We start from the raw sequence: 22371 nt of genomic DNA, 5'->3' as shown, positions 1-22371 counted from the left end.
GATCAAATTGATAGTTTAACATAGTATTAGAGTCTTGGTTTATAGGGCCTCAAGTTTTTGAACCTTACCAGTATTTATTTCACTTATTTATTGTGTCCATGTGCAAGTCCAAGTAAGGCTCTCAATGAGGCAGGTTGTTGGGATTTAGCTTAAATAAACTCAACATACATTGGTGGCTAATATTACTGTGGTGAATCGTATTTCACTAAATTTGAATAATACATTTACATGAATAAATGAAAAAACACTGCGCCCAATCTAGGAAACCACCCAATTAGCATATACATAATTCTAGGGTCAACTATTTACACAATTTCGAAAGATAAAACATAATGAGGAAAAGACAGTAATTGAAAAGGATAAAGTCAAATCTGCCACAATCAGAAGAGGAAATCACCATAAAGGAAGAGTTGACAAAATCTTTAACAGTCCCCCTCAAGTCGGTGCAAATATGTTCTCCATTCCCAGCTTGCTTAGAATAGATTGAAAAGATGTGTGAGGAAGACCTTTGGTTAGAATATCTGCAAGTTGATTTCTTGATGTAACATCAAAAATGAAATTGTTTTCAATTTCTAAAATTTCTTTTATAAAATGGCGATCAATTTCTACTTACTTGGTGTGATCACGATGGATAGGATTATAAACAATACTCATGGCTGATTTATATAACTTCATCAGATCTTCCAAGTGTACAATTCAATGTTAAAATTTTACCTATCAAAAAGAAAAAAAAAGACCTTCCAAGTGAATCCCCAAATCTGAAAGATGAATTTTCAGCTATTATAACTCACAAATCCCATGAGCCATGGGTCTGAATTCCGCCCTTGCACCGGATCTTGCCACCATCAATTGCTCTTTGCTTAACAAGATTTGCACCAAGAACCGTATAGTAGGCCCCAGTGGTTCTTTAGTGAGAAATAGCCTTAGCCATCTAGCATCTATATGGGCTTATACTTCCATTTTCCCTTTATTCTGAAAGAGAATACCTTTCCATGGTGAAGCCTTTAAATATTTAAGGATTCTACACACTGTTTCTAAGTGCCTTTTGCATGGTGCATGTATGAATCAACTCACTACACTGACAGCATAGGCAATATCTAGCTGTGAATGGGATAAAGAAATCAGTCTTCTCACAAGCTGTTGATATCTTCCTTTGTCAACTATGGAATCATCACATGATTCTCCCAACTTGTGATTTGGCTTGATGGGATTATCCATAGATTTACACCCTAGCATTCCCATTTCTATTTCTCATATTTCTGGCATGCACTTTTGTCTTGTTTATATGCTTTGTGTTCTTTCAGGCTGAGAGAAGAGCTTTCCTTGTTCATCATCAAATTGGGCAAATGTGTGGTAAAATTTCTGGATCGTGCTGCTTCTATTGTCCAAGAAAGCCACAATCATATTGGGGAGCATGGCTGTTTGTCCCGTAACTCCATTTTTTATGGATGGGATCTGGTGATAGCTTCCTTTAGAAGCTTGGTTTGCTCTCCTCTTTTCATCAAATGGGGAGATCAAATTGCTCTTGATGATGCACTCTATAGTACAATAATTCAGACCATTGAGAGGCTTTTAAAGATTTTGGCTAATTTATATGGGAAGTGTTCTGATTGCATAAGGAATCTTCAGTCTGAGATAGTCCCTCCAGACTTATCTGCTTCTGACATTCCTGTCCAAAATCCATGCCCAGTCGATAGCAGTGAAGTTAGGATTATGGACATGGAATTGGATGTTAGCGAGGATTCTAAAAATGTGGATATCATAGCTGTCAGTGGGACAATTGCTTCTGGCATTTCTTTTTCCACAGGGAAGTGGAAGTTGGACATGATATCATTAATTTCAAGTTTTTTCCCAGTTTTACCAGCTGTAACATGGGAAATCTTATTTGACCTCATGAAAAAAGAAACTCATTCAAAGGTATATTATGAGATTGTTTACATCTGTTAGATATTCTGAAATTTATAGATTATCAATTGTATCTTTTTGTTCATTAAATATTCTTTTCTTGATTAGGTGTGTGAAAATATTTTATATAGTCTTTGTCAGCATTCGCACTGGTCCTCTTCAACAAGACTTACAGACATGGTACTATCATAAACTGTACAGTAGTTGCATAAATTTCTTCAGAAAATTTCTGTGTTCTCATTATTGAGAATATTAAGCGACTACAAGCTGTTGTACTTTTTTCTTGGATATCTATATGCATGTTTGATTATTTTAACAGTTTTATGTTTGTTCCTGTTATTGCAGGTCATTTCAATGAACAACATGATTGACATGCGAGTGAACCTTAAGCTCCCATGTTATGCTATACTAGCTGCTATCCGTGCTTTTCTGGGGACTCTATTATCCATGGGCACAGCTGGAAAGGATAAATATGTTGGTCTATCAATGAGCAGAAGAGAATCTGAACAGGTATTTACAGGATTTGTTGTCTTATTATATATGGGAATAATACAAGCTATATGAAGATAACATCTGCAATAATGCAATTTGATTCTTTTTAGTTTAATAAGGGGACTTTTTTTCACCCCCTCTAAAAGGGCAGAGGACGTAGAAGATCAAAATTAGATTCAATTGGGAGGCACAAGACTCCTTAAAAAGGAAACATGGGAAAAATAATAATATAATCTCAAAAAAGACAACCATAGAGTAGAAAACTAGCCTCAGCTAGGCGGCAGAGGAAATGCTCATTAGAGATGCCCAACAAATTGGGGTGGGGTAGATGAGGATCTCATGACCTCAAAATAGAAAGGTCACTAAATTTGGCTCGGTCTTATTTTTTATTTTCTTATTTGATAAAAAAAGGAAAAAAAATTCGTAACACTAGGAAGGATAAATTATTCTTCAAATTGTAAAAAAAAAAAAAAAAAACAAGGTACAAGTGAAAGGCCTTATAAAATAATGAGAAGCTGAGACCTAAGCAAATCCCAACAAGCCACTTGAAAATTGAATGCATTAGGGAGTTTTGATATCCCCGCCAAAACCTTTAATGAAGAAACCTATGTGTAGCCAACTGATTTGCTGCCTGGTTAGCTGACCTTTACCTCTCAGAAAGTTCATAATTTTGTGAACTACATCCAATCTTCAAGGTCCCTTCTTCCTGTGAGAAACACTAGCAAGAACCATTGTTGAGTCCCCCTCCATTTGACAATTATTATGGCCTAAAGTTTTTGCCTCAATCAAACCTTCAAGCTAGCGAAGATATTTAAGTCCACTGCTATAGCTGAGTCTTCTCTCTTGTTAACACTAGGCATGCGTCCAACCTCGCAAAATCATACTCAAAGGAGTACCTTGGAACTTTTTAAGGTTGAGTCCTAGAAATAAGTGAGGAAATGACCTATGTTTGATACTGACACTAAAGACCTATTCCTATCCTCAATTATCCTTGTATTGCCTTTCACCTAAATCACCCATGTGGTAGCAAGCATGGGCCCTGACAAAGCACTCTACTCTTCAGAATTTGTTTTCGAGGCCTGGGAGGGAAATGACCATCTTATCTGCCATATTTCTAAGAAAAACCCAAGAAATACTTGCTGCTTTGAACAAATTGTGCCTTCATCTTAGAATTAACAAGGTAATGAAGGAATAAAAACATGTGCTTTTACAAAGTCTTATAATTTGTAGCATGTTATGGGTTTTAACATTTTGATTAGCTATTTACCAAGTCAATGTTTTGACTTTAGATTGAAATTTAGACTTCCATGTAAGATTTAGCTTGGGCAAGAAAAAACTAGGGAAAGACCTAGGGCATATTTGGTTTTTTGTTCACCAAAAAAAAGAAAAGAAAAACAGAAAACACTTGAAAAGGTTAGTTTGTTTGTTTTTTTTTTGTTTTTAGAAAACGACTTTTAGAAAATAAAATTTAAAAAATAGACGTCCTTTAAAGAACAATAAACTGATGTTCTTTATTGTTTTCAAGAATTATGTTCTAAAATAATGAAAACACAAAAACATGAAAGACTATGAATAAATTTATCATGTTTATTATAATAGGGGTTAATCCGAGATAAACAACTCTCTATGTATTATTGGTCTCTCATCATAATTGGAAGATAGAGTTTGAGGAAAAAAGTTTTATACCATCAACACTTGAAGAGGTGATTTTTCTTTTTCTTTTTTATTTTTAACTCAGATGAATAGTATATGAATCTATTCTAATTGCTCAAGTATTCTGTGAAAGCATATCCTTATATAGACTAATCAATGAATGATTATTTTGCTACAATTTTGAAATTTTTGTTCAGATTTTTCATTTTTCTTATTTTACAACTAATATATTTATTTCATTTAATTTATATTGGTATGTAATTATAAATGGAATGAAATTAAATGTAAAATAATTAAAGATGAATTTAAATTTATTTTTACAAACAATGTCGTTATTATTTGATTTTTATTTAAATACTTAGTGATTTGTTTTAATTTTTTTTAGTGTAGTTTTAAGTTGATGCCTAATCTTATATATGTGGTCTTCCAAATGAAAACCTTATTCAATGTGATCTTGCAAAGTATTGGTTAAACTTGTCTATTTATGCATTGGAGTTTTGGATGTTACTGTTGACTAAAAACAAATAACATAAGTATTTTACAATTGAACAATTTTCAAAAGTGACCAAACAATTTTTTATTTTATTTTATTGTATTATTTAAGAACTGTTTCTAGTTTGTATAACCGAACAAATTTTCCAATTTTCTGTTTTTATATTTTCAAGAGCTTGTTTTTGAGACCTATTTTCCAAGAATAGAACCAAACATATGCTAAATTTCTATCTTTACCTACTCTGGAACCTTCAAAAGAACTAACTCATCATTTTGTAAGTAACCAAGTGAGAACATCCACTGACAGTTAAGGAGAAACATAATTGATTGAAGAGAAACAACCTCTAATCCACCTTGAACATCTTGCCTTTGAAGGAAATTCTAACCAACATGATTTAATGTTTCTTTTTCTTCTTGTATTTTCTACAATCGAAGCCTTACCTTGAATCATTTTCAACATAAAGTATATTAAAGAAATTCCAATCAACATGTTAACCTTTCTACTTTTTCTTCTTGTCCTTTGATGAGTACATGATCATAAGCTTTCCACAACATTATGACCAAGTTTTCCAAGAGAGGGGATAAGGTAGCTAGATGGAAGGGGGATGTTATTTTCTTCCTTTTTGGCTTCTGTGAGTAGCATGTTTAAGGGGGTTCCTTTAAATGCGATCATGTGTGATTGGATCCTTTTCTTTTTCCTTGTCTAAACAGTTAAGGATGGCATTAAGTAGTTGTTTGTATTTGGTTTGCCTTTCTTTAGGAGATTGAAATCTAATTTTAGGAATCCAAACCAATTGGATGTAGGAGTTTCAAGATTAAAATCTAATTTTGATGGGTGCATTGAGGGAATTTGGACCAATCAGATGTTGGAGGGATCAAGAGGGCCCACAATTATATCATTGTTTCATGTTCTATTTGCTTGCATGGATTGGTTATGCTATTGAAGTTAAGGTTAGGGATGTTATGGAAAGTGTCATAGAAGAAGAGTGAAAGGGAATGAGTGCTTCCATTAGGGGTAGGGGAATCCAAAAGATTCTTCTATTGCCATTTCTTAGTTAAGGTTTTTTGTGTCTTCATATATATGATACTTATTTACATAAGTCTAAGATATCTTCTTGAAGATGGGACCACAAGCTAGGTAAATTTGTAGAGAGAAGGCAACAAGAGATTGGTTTCATAGACAAGGAAAGAGCTCAAGGGTAAATCTTATTCCTAGTTGATTCTTTTCTTGATAGGAAATTATACTTGTATTGTAATAAATAAAAGCAAGAGAATGTATAAAAGAAAGGATAAGAAATTCTTTAGAAAAAAAAAAAAAGGAGATATGTTTTTAAGTATTGAAGAAAGAAGATATTAATGAACATGATATGCATTGTAAACGCAATCCTAGAAGCATAAACTTTTAGGCAAATTGGTAGTTCAACGGTATTAGAGTCTTGTTTGATAGGAGGTTTTGTGTTTGATCCTCATTGTATATTTATTTCCTTAATTTATTATGCAAGCCTAAAAGAGGCTAATTTTTGTTGTTTGCTTATGGGCCTATGTATCTCTTGATGTACGGGGGGTGGGGCCACACATGAGAGAGGATGTTAAAGAACTTGATATATATTGTGAACCCAAATTCTACATGTTTAAATTTCTCTTAAAATTATCTAGTTACAAAAGACAAAGGAGAAACAAAAATCCTTGCAATAGAAGGCCTTTGGCTTCACACATCTTTGGAAACAAGATATCAAAAGCTTAAGGAGGTGTGATTGAAGTGAATTTCTTAAAGATGTTCTTCAAAATAGGTTGACATTATTATTATTATTACTACTACTATTTTTTTTTTTATCAGAAGCAAACATTTTATTACAATAGTTTAAGTAAATGTAAAGAAGGATGAGAAATCCTTCCCCAAATGACAACCACTACATCCCCAAATGATAACCACCACATAACACGAGGGAATGGCGAAGTTTTTTGAAGTGGAGAGAAAGGCTTTCCAGGCAAAGTTTGAAGGCTCCAATGGGGGAACTTGGATCTCAATAACAGAGAGAAGTTGAGGTTTTGTTGTTTCGATAGGTTTTGGAGAGGAGGAGTTAGATTGGTTGTCGGAGCATTTGAAGAAAGCTGTGGAGTTGGAGGCTTCCAGGGGTTTTATTTGAAAGATTAAGGGCAAGACTAGGATTCATTTGATGGAGATTTGTTTCAATACTAGAGGGAGATTTATGAAAATTACAGAAATTGTTACAAAGAGGAAACCTCTAGTCCTAGTTGTTCCTAAGGGTGTTAAAGGCAGTGGGTGGGAAGCCCTTCGGAAGGCGATTTCTTCAGTGCAAGACTTGTTTGATCAAGCTGTAAGAGTCTCGAAGGAGATGATTAAAGATTCTCAAGTGAGTAAGGGCATTTACAGAGGAGGTCGGTCCTATGCAGATGTGGTTGCAGAGGAAGGACCTAGGAACGAAACTTTGCTGCCAGTTGGAAAATGGGCCAGAGCTGTAATTTGTGAAAGTAAAGGAAAAGTATTAGATTGGTTTTATGTAGGAAAAGCTATTGTGAGGATGATGGATACGAAAGGAATGGTGTCTGTAACCCCTATTTTCGCTTACAAGGGGTGTTTTTTCGTGGATTTTGCAAGGAAAGCTGATTGGTTTCAAGATTAGGGGAGTTTAACAGTGAGAGGAGGGTTTGTTGTTTTGAGGAGATGGTTGCCAAGAGAAAATATTGTTGTATTTGGAAAATTTAGAAGAGGTTGGTTAGAACTAAGAGGCCTTCCTTTTCATTTGTGGGACGAGGTTCAATTGAGATACATTCTGCAGAAGTGGGGGAAGGTAACGAAGGTCGCACGGGAATCTCTGAAGCTTGTAGAATTGTCGAAGGTAAAGTTGTGGGTGGAGATGCTTCCAAATGTCGTGCTACCTGCGCTGCTAGAGGTGGAAGATGGGGCCTGGTCATTTGCGGTTGCAGTTTCAATCATCAGAGAAGTGGAAGGAGACGACCTTCTCAGGCTTGAGTCAACTTGCAGAAAAGGACGAGTTGATGTCAACGGGGAGTTGATGTCAACGGGAGGTTGCGTCTCTCAGAGGCCAAAGAAAGCTGCGGGGCTACGTGCTACTACTAGGGATAATGAGTGCTACAGCTGGAGGCCTCGTCATTGTTCCCGTTCTCATTCTTCAGTTTCAAATTTGGCTTCCTTAGCGGATAAAGGATGGGGAGGGAGTCTCTTGGGCCCAGCGGTGGGAAGCGTTATCGGGCCAACAAAGCCAGATGCCTATTTTAAAGCCCGATCTGTTAGGGCCCAGTTTGGGGTGAAGAGTTTTGGGTTTCCTACCGGTCTAGTCCTGAAACAGAAGCGGGATCCTCTAATGGCGGCCCTGTAGCGCCTTCGTCCTCAAAGCGCCAGTGCTCAGGATCCTTCGCAAAGAAGGTAACGTCGATTGTTCACTCTCAAGAGTCGCCAAAGTTAAAAGCCCCTCAGTCTCTGCAAGGTGCAAAGCAAGAAGCTGGCCTCTGAGCCTAAAGGTGTCGCCTTTTGCATCGAAATGTGACCTAGATGGGGGTGGCTCAGCGGAAGCAAATCTAGCCATTTTCCAGGGCAGTTAAGTCTCCAATAAGGGCGTTCTTTTTCCTGTTCTAGAAACTTCCCAAGATTTCACCGAGGAGACTGAGGGAGACGAAGGGATGTTGCGTTGCAGTTTGGTAAATAAGGTGTGTCCTCCTTTCTCAGCTTCCTTTGAGCAGGGCCATCCTTTGGCTAGGACTTTTGTTCCAAAATCTCTTCTTGTCTCCTCTGTTTCTGCTGTTCATCCTTTTCGGTGTCAACCTTTTTTTTTTTTTCCGATTCCGTTGGAGTCAACTTTGCTTCTCAGGGTGTTCCCTTTTCGAATTCTCCCGGTGTTGAGCTTAATCGTCGTGTTGGCGTGCCCTTTTTTGAAGGTGTGGCGTTTCCCGTAGAAGACTCTAACCGAAATTTTAAAGACTGTCCTTTAGGGAATCACTTAGTAGCCCAAAGGAGCTTTGCGTCTCAAGCAAGGCTTCGTTCCCAGAGCCAGAACCTTCCACCCTCCCGTTGGAAGGTTTTCAGATTGAAGGCCTCACGCCTAGGAAGATGGTCAAGGTTCAGTCGATTTTGGAGAGTTTGAGGATTAGAATTGTCAGAGATAATGGAAAAGGTGCGGAAGTAGATTGCAAGAGTACTCTTTCTGTGGACAAGGTCTATTTCAGAAGGAAGAGGAAAAATGATTGTGGAACCAAGGGAGAGGCTTAGGTTTGGTTGTAGTTTGTGCTGGGTTTTTTGTTTACATGAAGATCTTAAGTTGGAATACAAGAGGATTAGGTTCCAAGAAGAAAAAGAAGACTATAAGAAGGTTTTTAAGTTCTCAAAATCCAGATGTTGTGATGCTTCAGGAAACAAAGAAAGAAATTTGGGATAGGAGGTTTGTGAGTAGTGTTTGGAAAGGTAGAAGCATGGAGTGGGCTGCTCTTCCTGCTTGTGGGGCTTCAAGGGGGGTTGTGATTATGTGGGATTCAAATAAGTTCAAGTGCACAGAGAAGGTGTTAGGATCTTTCTTTGTAACTGTGAAGTTGAACTCTAATGAGGAAGGACTTTTTTGGTTAACTTCAGTGTATGACCCGAATAAGCCTTTGTGGAGGAAGGACTTTTGGTTGTAGCTTCAAGAACTGTACGGTCTGACTTTCCCAATGTGGTGTGTAGGAGGGGATTTTAATGTAATAAGGAGGATCTATGAGAAACTGGGTGATTCTAGGTTAACATTCAACATGAGGTGTTTGGACGAGTTTATAAGGGAGAGTGGTTTGTTGGATCCCCCTCTAAGATATGCGGCTTTTACTTGGTCAAACATGCAGGTTGTTCCTATTTGCAAGAGGTTGGATAGGTTTTTGTTTTCTTCTGAGTGGGATTCCTTTTTCTCTCAAAGTCTTCAAGAAGCGCTTCCTAGATGGACCTTAGATCATAGCCCAATTTGTTTGGAAACTAATCCTTTAAAATGGGGTCCAATTCCTTTCAGGTTTGAGAATATGTGGTTGCTCCATCTTGAGTTTAAGGAGAAGTTTAGTGATTGGTGGCAAGAGTGTACGGTTGAAGGTTGGGAAGGTCACAAGTTCATGAGGAAATTAAAGTTTGTTAAATCAAAGTTGAAAGATTGGAATAAAGTGGCCTTTTGGAGATTTAAGAGAGAGGAAAAAGCTCATTCTTTCGGACTTATGTAGGATTGATCTAATTGAACAAGAAGAGAATTTGAATCTTGATTTCGTATCAAAAAGGACCTTAAGAAGAAGGGAGCTAGAGGATTTGTTATTAAAGGAAGAGGTTCATTGGAGACAAAAATCTAGGGTCAAGTGGATTAAAGAAGGGGATTGCAATTCTATGTTCTTTCATAGAATGGCGAATGGAATGCGAAGTAGGAAGTTCATTAAGTCTCTGATCTCTGAGAGGGGGGTGACTTTAAGCAACATTGAGGTTATCTTTGAGGAGATTGTAAATTTCTTTGGGAAACTCTATTCTAAACCCGAAGGTGCTTCTTGGAGGGTTGAAGAAGTAGTTTGGGTCCCTATTCCTGGAGAGAGTGCAGTTTGGCTGGACAAGCCTTTTTTTGAAGAGGAGGTACGAATGACAGTTTTCCAATTGAATAAGGAAAAGGCCCCTGGTCTTGATGGTTTTACTATTGCAATATATCAAGAGTGTTGGGATGTGATAAAAGAGGATCTTATGAGGGTGTTTCTTGAGTTCCACACCAATGGGATAATAAATTAAAGTACAAATGCGACCTTCATTGCTATGGTGCCTAAGAAAAGCCAAACTTTTAAAATCTCAGACTATAGACCTATTAGCTTGGTTACAAGTTTATATAAGATAATTGCTAAGGTCTTATCAGGGCGTTTACGCAAAGTCCTCTATGAAACAATCTCTGGCTCTCAAGGAGCCTTTGTTGAAGGGAGACACATTTTGGATGCTGTGTTGATAGCCATTGAAGTGGTGGATGAGAAAAGAAGGTCAGGGGAGGAAGGGGTTGTCTTCAAAATCGATTTTGAAAAGGCCTATGATCATGTGGATTGGGGCTTTTTAGATCATGTGCTAGAAAGGAAGGGGTTCAGCTCGAAATGGAGATCTTGGATAAGGGGATGCTTGTCTTCATCAAGTTTTGCAATCCTATGTAATGGGAATGCAAAGGGTTGGGTTAAGGCATCTAGAGGTTTGAGACAAGGAGATCCCCTTTCTTCTTTCCTTTTTACTTTAGTAGCAGATGTTCTAAGTAGGTTGATGATCAGAGCAGAGGAAACTAGGCTAACTGAGGGTTTCTTTGTGGGGAGGGATAGGACTAGAGTGTATTTGCTACAGTTTGCAGATGACACCATCTTTTTCTCTAAAACCTCTTTGGAACATCTTCAAAACCTCAAGATTATCCTTTTGGTGTTTGGGAAAGTATCAGGTTTAAAAATCAACTTAGAAAAAAGCACCATTTCAAGTATTAATACTAGGCAGGAGTTGTTGTCTAGTTTGGCCTCGGTTTTTGATTGTAGAGTGTCAGAGTGACCTTTGTCTTATTTAGGCCTTCCATTGGGAGGGAACCCAAAGACAATAGGCTTTTGGGATCCGGTGGTTGAGAGAATTTCGAGGAGGTTGGATGGTTGTAAAAAGGCCTTTTTGTCTCTAGGAGAGAGGATTACTTTAATTCAGTCAAGTCTGTCTCACATCCCTAGCTACTTCCTCTCCCTATTCAAAATCCCAGTATCAATAGCCTCAAAGATTGAGAAGCTGCAAAGGGATTTTGTTTGGTTTGGGGCGGGGGAAGGGAAGAAAGATCATCTTATCGGATGGGATGTTGTTAGTAGACCAAAGGAGTTGGGAGGTTTGGGTTTTTGGAAGACTTCTTTGAGAAATATTGCTCTCTTAGGGAAATGGCTTTAGAGGTTCCCTAGAGAAAGAAGTGGTCTTTGACATAAGGTTATTGCGAGTATTTATGGGACACATCTTAATGGATGGGATGCCAACATGGTGGTTAGATGGTCACATAGATGTCTTTGGAAGGCTATTGCTCAAGTTTTCTAGGATTTTTCCCCTTTTGTCCGCCTAATGGTGGGGAATGGGGAGAAAATTCGTTTTTGGGAAGATCTTTGGTGGGGTAACCAAACTTTGTGCTCTCAATTTGCTGCTCTTTATAAAGTTATTTCTGTGAAAAACCTCACTGTCTCAAATGTCCTTGGCAATTCCTTTCCACTGTCTTGGAATTTTAATTTTCACCGCAATCTTACTGATTCAGAAATTGATCTCCTTTAGAGATTAATGTCCTCCCTTAGTTCAGTTCTTTTATCTCATTCTTTGGTAGATTCAAGAGCATGGTCTTTGTCATCATCAGACTTGTTTTTAGTGAAAATTTTTTTCTTGGCCTTGTCAAAAGTCTCAAATCCTATCTTGTTCCTTCCGGCCAAGTTTTTGTGGAGTTCAAAAGCCCCCTCAAAGGTTAAGGCCCTCGCTTGGTTAGTAGCACATGGGAAGGTAAACACCAATGACAAGTTGCAATTGAGAAGACCCTACAAATCCCTCTGCCCTCAATGGTACATTCTTTGCAAAGGAAATGGAGAATCGATCGACCAACTTTTTCTTCATTGTCCTGTTACCATTGGACTCTGTTGTTCAATCTAGCAGGGTTGGCTTGGGTTCCTCCAAGGAGTATTGAGGATATGCTGGTTATTGTTTTTAAAGGCTTGGGGAACTCATTAAGAGGCAAGACACTTTGGCAAATCGTTTGCCTTACTTTGTTATGGATGGTGTGGCAAGAGAGAAACAATAGGATCTTTGAGGATAAGGGGAGAACGGAAGAGATGTTATGAGACTTATTTATGTTCTATTCCTCTCGTTGGGCCTCTTGTACTACAGCTTTTAGAGAAGTTCCTTTAAGCGTTTTACAACTCAACTAGACTACGGTTTGCGATTCAAAAGTTTGAGAGTGTTGGGGTTTTTCTTTGTTTTTAGTTTTCTATAGTTGGGTGTTTTCTCTGTTGTTCAGTTTTTGTTTTTGTGGGAAGGACCTCTCATCCTTCTCTTGGTTTCTTCTCTTTCTCTTCTATATTTTCTTCTATTAATATTTTTTCTTCGTTTCTGATCGAAAAAAAAAGAAGAAAAAAGCTCAAGGAGGTGTGAAAATAAACAAGAAAAAAGGCTCCTCTCTTGTATTAGTGGATCTTCGCTTCAAAACAGCCCATTTCCTTACCAAGGTCCACAGTTCTGAGCATCCATTGCTTATATTTTCAAGATCTTTTATGACTGCTATTTACCTATGATAAAACTATCACTAAATCCCTTACCAACAGTAAATAGATGGCAACCGTCTGTCTAGCAACTATGAAACCTGCAAGAGAAGTGAATACACACACACACACACACACACACACACACACACACACCATATGCTATCTTTTTAATATGCTTTAGTAGATCTGCAAAAATGTATTGTTATTATTTGGTGATAATCATAATGACATTTTATTAAATATCAGAAGTGATATTCTATCCCAAGGATTCTTTCCATGGATTTTGTGACAAATATCACCTTATGTAGTTATCTATGAATTAACTACTTAATTTTGATTTTCAGTGCTTGATTTCCCTTGGAGATTTGGTGAACAGAGTTGCTGAATTTGATTTTCTTGATTGGTTTGGGCGCATTAAGCTGGTCGATTGCATCTATGATTTTATTTTGCTTAATCCTCAAATTGGTCAGGTGATTATTTTTCTGACTTCAGAAAGATATTTCCTTTTTTTATTTTTTGGATTTCAGAAAGATTTCTTCTCTTAGTCATTTGACACATGCACCTTTGGAAGTTGATTGATTCTTCACCTAATTCTATTCTTTATATATGCATTAGTACAAAAATATGTGTGTTAGTGTGTGTGTGTATGCTTTGTGTCTCAGTTGTCTGGGCCTGTATATCATTGTTAGTCATGGTCATATTCTGTTTTGGCTCTAATTTGCAAATTTGGGATACAAAGAGAGAATGTATTGTTTCCTTTCATGTTTGTTTGTTTTTGTTTCAATATTGGAGGAATTGATATTGATTTGTTCCTTTCAATCTTTTTTTTTTTGCATGGTTTCTGTGATGTACTTCATCTAGACAATGATTGAAAGGCTTCTTACAATGCTCCGAGATCAGGATTATCGAGTTAGGTTCTTCCTGGCTAGACGAATTGGTGTTCTTTTCCAAACATGGGACGGACATGATGAGCTATTCCAGGATATTTGGTGGGTTGTTAAGAATTCATATTCATAGTTTTTGTCATTAATATCCTTGGTAAATTTCCTACTTAATGGAGTTTGCTTCCCTTTTCTTTCCTTTCTCTAACGGTCTCACTCCTGTGCCTTCTATTATGGCCTGATTTGGATGTTGATAACTCTTGTTAAATAGATTTGCTTTCTGAATGTGTTTACTTCATGCAGAACCCTAGGCCAGTTGCCTTACACCTTGCTAGGTGTTTGCTTTTACTTGTAGGCATTCACAACTTGTGAACTTAAATTAATTACTAAAATGTGTGATATGGTATTTAACAAATTTGTGTAAATCACCAGAACCTCCTCTAAGGTTTCAAAAGAAAATAAAAAACCTTGATGTTTTTGACTTATCAACAACCTTACTTGTTAGTCTTGTCTCCCAAAAGTGTTAATAAAACATAGAATGATTAATTTATTTATTTGATCAGAAACAAATGATGTATTTAATATGGATAAAGAAATACAGAAGAAGGATGAAGAATCCTCCCTAAAATACAATGAACTGGTCAAAAAGTATGTTTGAGCCTAAAAAAAATTAGTAAGTTAGAACTATGCATCAGTAAAGGATCACATGTGATTATAAGAAAACCAATTCTTTGCTCTAATATTAAATAACTTATCCTTCCAAGCAAGACCTACTCAATGCTCCTCTTCTTGCTAACCCAAAACAATGTGAGACAAGCGGTTGCCAAAGAACCTTGCCTCTAATGGATCCCTTGTATACGACGGTCATCATGTCACAAATACTCATAGGAGGAACCCAATCCAAGTTATAGCTAATTTGAACAGTCTATGCCATAACCCCAGAGCCAACAAACAATGTAAGAAAAGATGATCCAATGTTTCTCTACTCTCCATACACAAAAAGCAAACATTAGGACTAAGGGCTTTGTAGAATCTTCTTAATTGGTGTTTATCTTTTTGTGTACCATTAGCCAAATACTTTTCCTTTAAAATACTTTCAACATTATCCAGAAGTGCCCCTTTTTTATTCTCCAAGGCGATGAATTTCCTATTATGCCTACCATTAGCCACCCTATGGAAAAACTTTATAATCCCCTTCATTTACCCATCTCACCTTAGCTTTTTGCCTCCAATGCATCTCTTCCCTTAACAATAATTCCTTTAGCTCCCCCTTTCTTAAGGCTCTCAGCGCTGAAAGCTCAGGAGATAGATTCCCTTCCCGCTTAATAGCATCAATGCTAGCAATCTTATTAAGGATGTTCTTTTTCCTCTCCTTCAACTCTTCGAAAAACACCTTTTTCCATTCTTTTAGTTCTTTATAAACCTATGACCTTCCCACCCTTAGCTTTGAAAATCTCTACACCAAATACTAAATCTTTCCTTTAAATATGGGTGGAGCAACCACATATTTTCAAATCTAAAAGGAATTGGATCCTACCGAAATGGATTGGTGTTTAAAACAATATGGCAACAAATAGGAAGAACTTCTTAGAGACTTTGAGGAAATCTTTGCTCATCCATCCAGTCTTAATTTTTTTTTTTTATAGGTTCTATTCAGTCTCAATTTTACATATTTAACCAAAAGAAGCATTTCTTAGAGGGGGATTGGTTAACTCACTCTCTCTTATAAATCCATCAAAATCCCTCTTATTAGGTGTTAATCTGGACCACTAGTTTTTCTATACTAAACATAGAATGATTTATAAATAATATGTGTGTATTCATTAGGTGTATTTACAATCTATTTATGATGTTTTACAATGGGAAAAGGAAAAGGAAATTACTCTATTCTAGATTCGAAATTACTCCATAAATTGACCACTAATTATTGGAAATCAATCAATTACTTAATTAATCCCTAATTGTTAGAAATATATGAGGAAGTAAATTAAGTCGATTGTATAGAAAAGGATCAAAATTCCCATAAAATCATAGCCTATTTAGGTTGTATAATCTAACAATTACTGCACCAATTCTCCAGCACTCCCCTTCAAGCTGATGAATATTTTTTTATTCCCAACTTGTTTGTGATAGGATTGGAATAGTTGAGCTCCAAGTCCATTGGTTGGTATGTTGGTCAATTGTTGTTTTTAAGATATATGAGAATTGCATACTAGCCTACTATCTAGTTTCTCCTTGATGAAATGACAATCAACTTCAACTTGCTTAGTTCAGTTATGTTAAATTGGATTGTGAGTTGTACTGATTGTGGACTTGTTGTCATAGTAGGTCTCATAGGACCTTCCTAACTTATTCTAAGATCACTAAGAATGTTCTTATCTTGAGAAGCTCACATAGTTCATGCACCAAGGCATGAAATTCTGCTTCAACACTTAACTTAGGTGGTGTTTGTTTTTTTACTTAATTCTAAATAGAACCTTAATGCTTAATAGTGTTAAATATTAGGTTGTTTGTTTTTATAGTATTTTATTTCTATTAAGTATTAAAAGTAAAAAAAACCAATATGTTATTTTTTCTATTTAGAAAAAGCTATATATTTTGGCTTTTTCTATTTAGTAAAAAGTTTATAATAAGTCATGAAAAAGTAGAAAAACAAACAACCTAAATTCTAAAACTAAATTGCTTTCAGTAAAAAGCCAAAAAAACAAACACCACATTAGCAACCAAAAGCTTTTTGTTACTCCTCCAAGATACCAAATTCCCTCCTAAGAAAGTACAACAGTTGGATGTTGACCTTCTATCAGTGGCTGATCCTTCCCAATCAACATTTGCATAAACCTCAAGTGTCATCTTCCTAGTTTTTTGGAACAATATACAACTAGTAGGAGTTTACTTTGAGTATCTAAATATCCCAGTGGCTGCTTCCATGTGTATTGAAACAAGTTTTGTTCTACGTGAATTGTATTAGAATATAATATGTACATCGTATTTATATGTAATTAGGGATTAGATTCACCTACAATCTCTCCCAAAAATCGGGGATTGGATTCACCTACCACTTATCATTCTTAATCTCTTCCATAAATCAGGTTCTACTAAATAAACAAAAGAAAGAAATAAATACAAAATTATTTCATTGACTAGGATCACTATCAGATTCCTACGATTTTGCTAGCACTCCCCCTGAAGCTAAAGAATAGATGTTATTCATTCCTAGCTTTCATGTGATTATTTGAAACTGGTGACTAGCAAATTCTTTAGTCATCACATCTACAAGCTGCCCTTCTGTTGAAACAGAGTGTGTAGATTAGACTACTATCGAGTTTTTCCTTGATTAAGCGTCAATCTACTTCTACTTGTTTTGTTTGGTTATGCAGTACTGAATTGTCAACTATAGTGATTCTTGATTTGTTGTCACAACCTAACTTTATTGTTCTCTCCAACTTGATTCCTAGATCATCAAGGACAATCTTTATCCATAATAGCTCGCATATCTCTTGTGCCATAACTCTGAACATTGCTTTTGCACTTTATTGAGCCACCATAGATTTCTTTTTAGTTCTCCATGTTATTGATTTGCCACCTAAGAGTGTATAGTAACCATAGGTAGAGCGTTCATCCATCACTAATCTCACCCCATCTGCATTGGTGTACTTAGCTAGGTTTAGCTTTTCATTTTTCTTCAAGAAAATTCCCTTTCTTAGAGTAGATTTGAAGTAAAGTAGAAACTTGCATAGCGCCTCTTGATGAACTTCCATGGGAGAATGCATGAATTGTTTTCCGACTTTGAAAGCATAGGCTATATCTTGCCTTGTGTCTGACAAGTAGATTAACTTCCAAACTAGCCATTAATATATTCCACATTCTACTACTGCATCTTCTCGAGCTTCCCTTAGCTTATGATTTTGTTCATTAGTAGGCTCACAACCAACCATATCTCTCTCCTTGAGAAGATCCAAAATGTATTTTTTCTGATAGATAAAAATACCCTTCTTTGATTGGGCCACTTCAATCCCTAAAAAGTACTTGAGTTTTTCTAAGTTTTTTTTTTTATCTCGAACTCTTTTGCTAGTTTCTTCTTGAGTCTTTCTATTTCCTCATAGTCACTTCCATTCTCAATTATACCATTAACATAAACAATGTGAATGGTATGTGAGCATTTGATGAAGAGCGTATTGTCACAAGATGCTTCAAATGACCCTCCCCATGGGCTTATATAGGAGGTAGGAAGCTTCTAGATACCCCTTGAGACATCTACGCTACAAAGTGGAAGAGTGTAGAAGCTTCTAGAGAGGGCTAGAGATGTCCACACATCTCTGCACTTGGCTAGGAGAGCATTGGAATAGTGTGGGGTGTTCTAAAGTCTTCCAAAGTCATCTTGTACATAGCCTTGTACATAGACTAGTGTAGGAGCTTCTTGATTATTCTTGATTTGTATGGAACCCTCCAAGGTTCTAAAGACTTCCTAAGGTGCCTATAAATAGGTAGGCCTCATTTGGCGAAGGCACCACCCAAAACCATCCAAATCACTTCCTAACCAAGAAAGTGAGCTTCCTAAGCACTTGTAAAGTATCATTTGAGAGCAATAAAACTTCCATTCGTTAAGCATTGCCTAGGGTTCTCTTAGTTTCCAAATCGTGTGCCTAACTTAGCTTGGCTAGCCAAGTACGAGGGGAAGGCTGAATTAGTAACTTCAAGTGTGAGTTGCCTAAGTGTCGTATGTGAGCTTAGGAAAGGCCCAAGTCTGTGACAATTGGTATCAAAGCACGGTTGTGATGCGACTATTGTGAAGGAAGCATGTTGGGGTCCAATGTTGAGGGCGCTAGTGAGCAAACCTGTGGAAGGGAGACTGAGCCTACTGCATGGGGCAGGGGTAGGAAGGTTAATTCTTGTGATGCTGTTGCCAACATGGAGGCAAGGCTAGCCAAGGTGGAGCTAGCCATGGCGGACACTCGGAAGGGGTTGGACTTGGTCGAGTAAGGCATGAAGAAGGGTATGGAGGATCTTAGGGAACAAATCTAAGACCATCGTGAGGGGATGCTAGTCTCACAGGTTCAGCTAGTGTCACAAGAGGAGTTTGTGTCCTTCCAAGAGAAGGTCATGAGCGTGCTTATTAGCATGGAGTCAAGGATGTAGGCCTTGGCCACCCGAATAGAGTCTTAAGACCAGGAGGTTAGGCAGGAGTTGGCCATTTACAAGGCCGTTGTGTCGGCACGGTCATGGCCACACAGGAGGCATCTAGGGTGGAGGAGCCAAAGCCACGGGGGTTTAGTGGCAAACGTGATGCCAAGGAGTTGGACAACTTCTTGTGGCATATGGAGCGATACTTCGAGGCTATCGCACTGACTGTTGAGGCGGCTAAGGTAAGGACTGCAACCCTCTACCTTACTGACACTGCTACTCTATGGTGGCGTCAAAGGTTCTCTGATATGGAGAAAGACCTTTGCACCACAGAGACATGAGAGGACTTTAAGAGGGAGATCAAAAGGTAGTTCTACCCCAAGGACATGACCTACCTAGCTAGGAAAAACATGAGGCGTCTCAAACACATAGGCTCGATTCGTGACTATGTCAAGGAGTTCTCTTCGTCAATGCTTGAGATTCCTAATATGATTGAGGAGGAGTTGCTATTCAACTTCATGGATAACCTGCAAGGGTGGGCCGAGCAGGAATTAAGACGTCGAGGTGTTCAAGACTTAGCCATTGCTATGATAGTAGCAGAGTCTTTAATGGATTACAAGAGGGGAGACTCCTCCAAGGTTGAGTCCTCGGAGGATAGCCACGCCACAGGTGGGGGAGACAAAGTTTCAAGGGACCACAATGCTCTTTGAATAGGATCAGGTAAGACGCCTAACGTCTGGGAAGGAAAGAGTAAGACAGAAAGGAAGAAGTTTATGTTTAAAATCAAATGCTTTCTATGTAACGGTCCACATTGGGCATGGGATTGTCCAAAGAAGAAGGCGCTCAGTGCCATGATCGAGGAGAGGGAACAGGAAGACGAAATACATATGGGCTCGATGCAGCTACTAGGTGCCCTCCAAGTCAACCCAAAGCCTAGTACACCTTAGACCTTTTTACTATCAAGGGTGTAAGTAAATGAGGTAAAAGAGGAACGAGCTGAGGTAGCCCACACACACATGGACAAGGTCACCAATGGAAATGTGAACTCGATGGGTAAGAGGAAACAACACTCCAAGCATCGAAAGCGTAGGTATTTGCATCCATCCGAGGCCTAACGGGAGAAGGAGTAAAAAAATATCTTGGCTAAACGGGTTACCAGGAAACAAGGGGTCCCTCATGTGATAGAGTATCTAGTTTGATGGAAAGGACTGCCTAAGAGGCAGGCAAACTGGGAACATGCGGATGGATGCCTTGTGAAGGTTCTGGAAACACATAGGGAGGTTTCAAGAAGAGGAAACAACTGGGACGTCGACGACATGGGTGGGGGAGAGTGTCACAAGATCCTTCAAATGACCCTCCCCATGGGATTATATAAAAGATAGGAAGCTTCTAAAGACACCTAGAGACATCTACACTTAGCTACAAAGTGGATGAGTATGGAAGCTTCTAGAGAGAGCTAGAGATGTCCACACATCTCTACACTTGGCTAGGAGAGCATTGGAATAGTGTGGGGTGTTCTAGAGTCTTCCAAAGTCATCTTGTACATAGCCTTGTATATAGGCTAGTGTAAGAGCTTCTAGATTATTCTTGATTTGTAAAGAACCCTCCAAGTTTTTAGAGACTTCCTAAGGTGCCTATAAATAGGTAAAAGCCTTATGTGGCGAAGGCACCACCCAAAATCACCCAAATCACTTCCTAACCAAGCAAGTGAGCTTCCTAAGCACTTGTAAAGTATCATTTGAGAGCAATAAAGCTTCCATTCATTAAGCATTGCCTAGGGTTCTCTTAGCTTCCAAATTGTGTGCCTAACTTAGCTTGGCTAGCTAAGTATGAGGGGAAGGCTGACTTAGCAACTTCAAGCGGGTGAGTTGCCTAAGTTCGTGACAATATGATTTCCTTGACTTTTTCGAAACTCCATGTCAATTCATGGTTTTTTCAAATCTTCCAAATCATGCTTAGGGAGATTGTATAAGGCCATAAAGCCCTTTTCTTAGTCTACACATATTGTTGCTTTTGAAGTCTCTATTGAAACTCGGTGGTGTTTCCATATATATTTCTTCCAAATCACCATACAAGAATGCATTCTTAACATCAAGTTGTTGTAAAGACTAACCAAAGTTAGTTGCCAAAGATAGTAATATACGAATGGTACTCATCTTTGCTGCTGAGGCAAATGATCTTGGTAGTCCATCCCATAAGCTTGCGTATACCCATTAACCACTAGCCTAGCCTTATATCTATTGAATGTGCCGTCAATTCTATATTTGATTGTGAACACCCGTTTACATCTAACTAGTTTTTTTTTCCTTTTGGTAATTTAATATTTCCTAAGTTTGGTTTTTTCTTGAGTGCTAACATCATTTCTTTCATGAATTTCCTCCAATTTTTGCCTGTAACTGCTTCTTGAACTATTTGAGGAATTTCACTAGGAGTTAATTGGATAAGGAAGGTTCTATGTGACAGGAATAAGTTTTCAAATGAAATGAAATTGGAAATTGGGTGTTAAGTGAATTTTCTGGTAGCTTTCCTAAAGGCAATTTGTAAATGGAGATTATGAAACACTTCTGGATCTTGATCATGAGTTTCTAGTAAGAGCAACAAATTTGAAGCAGGAGAAATGACATTGGAACCAAAATTAGTTGAGTTTGTGAGTTCATAACCATGCTTGGATTCAAACTTTTAAGCTTGCATTTGATAAGATCGAAATTATTTCCACTTAGAGTAAACCTACAGTTGCATGATAGTCACACTAACTCCCCTCGATTTTTCTGTGATTTAGGGGATATACATGGACAAACGGCATACAACCAAAGACTTTGGGAGGAAGTTTATGGGAGAGATTTAAATGTGGGAAAAAAATGTGTCTCCAATGGAGTTTTATTTTCAAGCACTTTTGAGGGTAGTCAAGTAATCAAATGAGCTGCAATTAGGACAACTTCTCCCAAATATGATTTAGGTATATTTTTCTGAAAAATTAAGGCTTGGGTGATTTCTATTAGATGCTTGTTTTTTTGTTCAGCCATACCATTTTGTTTTGGGGAATTAGTACTTGAAGATTGATGTATAATCCCTTCTTTTTCAAGAAAAGGATTGATTAAAGTATTTTTCCCCATTGTTAGATCCAATGACTTTTATTGTAACTCTGAACTATTTTTTAACCATTTTGTGAAAGATAGGAAACAAAGAACTAACATCTGATTTATTTTTTATGAGGTATAACCAATTCACCTTAGTACAGTCATCAATAAAGGACACAAAACCACATCGCTCTAGAAAGACTTGAGATTTGAGAGGCCCAAACATTAGTATGAATTAACAAGAAAGGGAATATTGATTTTGTATTACTTAAAGGAAATGAAGCACAATGATGTTTAGCTAACTGTCAAATCTCACAATGATATCGATTAACATCCAACTTATTGAATAATAAAGAAAACATTTTTGTGAGCAAAAGAAAGGATGGATGCCCTAGACGAAGATGATGTAACCATATTTGGGCTTTTATCTAATGAGAATTTTTCTGAAAAATGAGAGAGTGACATGATTACCATTGTAGAATTGGATCCAAGTAAGC

At 37.5% G+C, this 22371-nt stretch overlaps 1 protein-coding gene across 1 annotated transcript in view; it reads left to right on the top strand.

The window, feature by feature from the left end:
- Positions 1-22371, top strand: part of LOC117904579 (serine/threonine-protein kinase ATM-like) — a 186556-nt gene that overhangs the window by 58489 nt on the left and 105696 nt on the right. The window contains 5 exon segments of the mRNA XM_034817257.1: positions 1305-1917; positions 2014-2085; positions 2251-2415; positions 13140-13265; positions 13657-13784. Coding sequence (XP_034673148.1) covers positions 1305-1917; positions 2014-2085; positions 2251-2415; positions 13140-13265; positions 13657-13784 — 1104 coding nt within the window.

The sequence above is a fragment of the Vitis riparia genome, chromosome 17 (genome assembly GCF_004353265.1).
Source record: "Vitis riparia cultivar Riparia Gloire de Montpellier isolate 1030 chromosome 17, EGFV_Vit.rip_1.0, whole genome shotgun sequence".
In the NCBI taxonomy this organism is placed as follows: Eukaryota; Viridiplantae; Streptophyta; class Magnoliopsida; order Vitales; family Vitaceae; genus Vitis; species Vitis riparia.
This window is presented reverse-complemented; position numbering and strand designations above follow the sequence as displayed.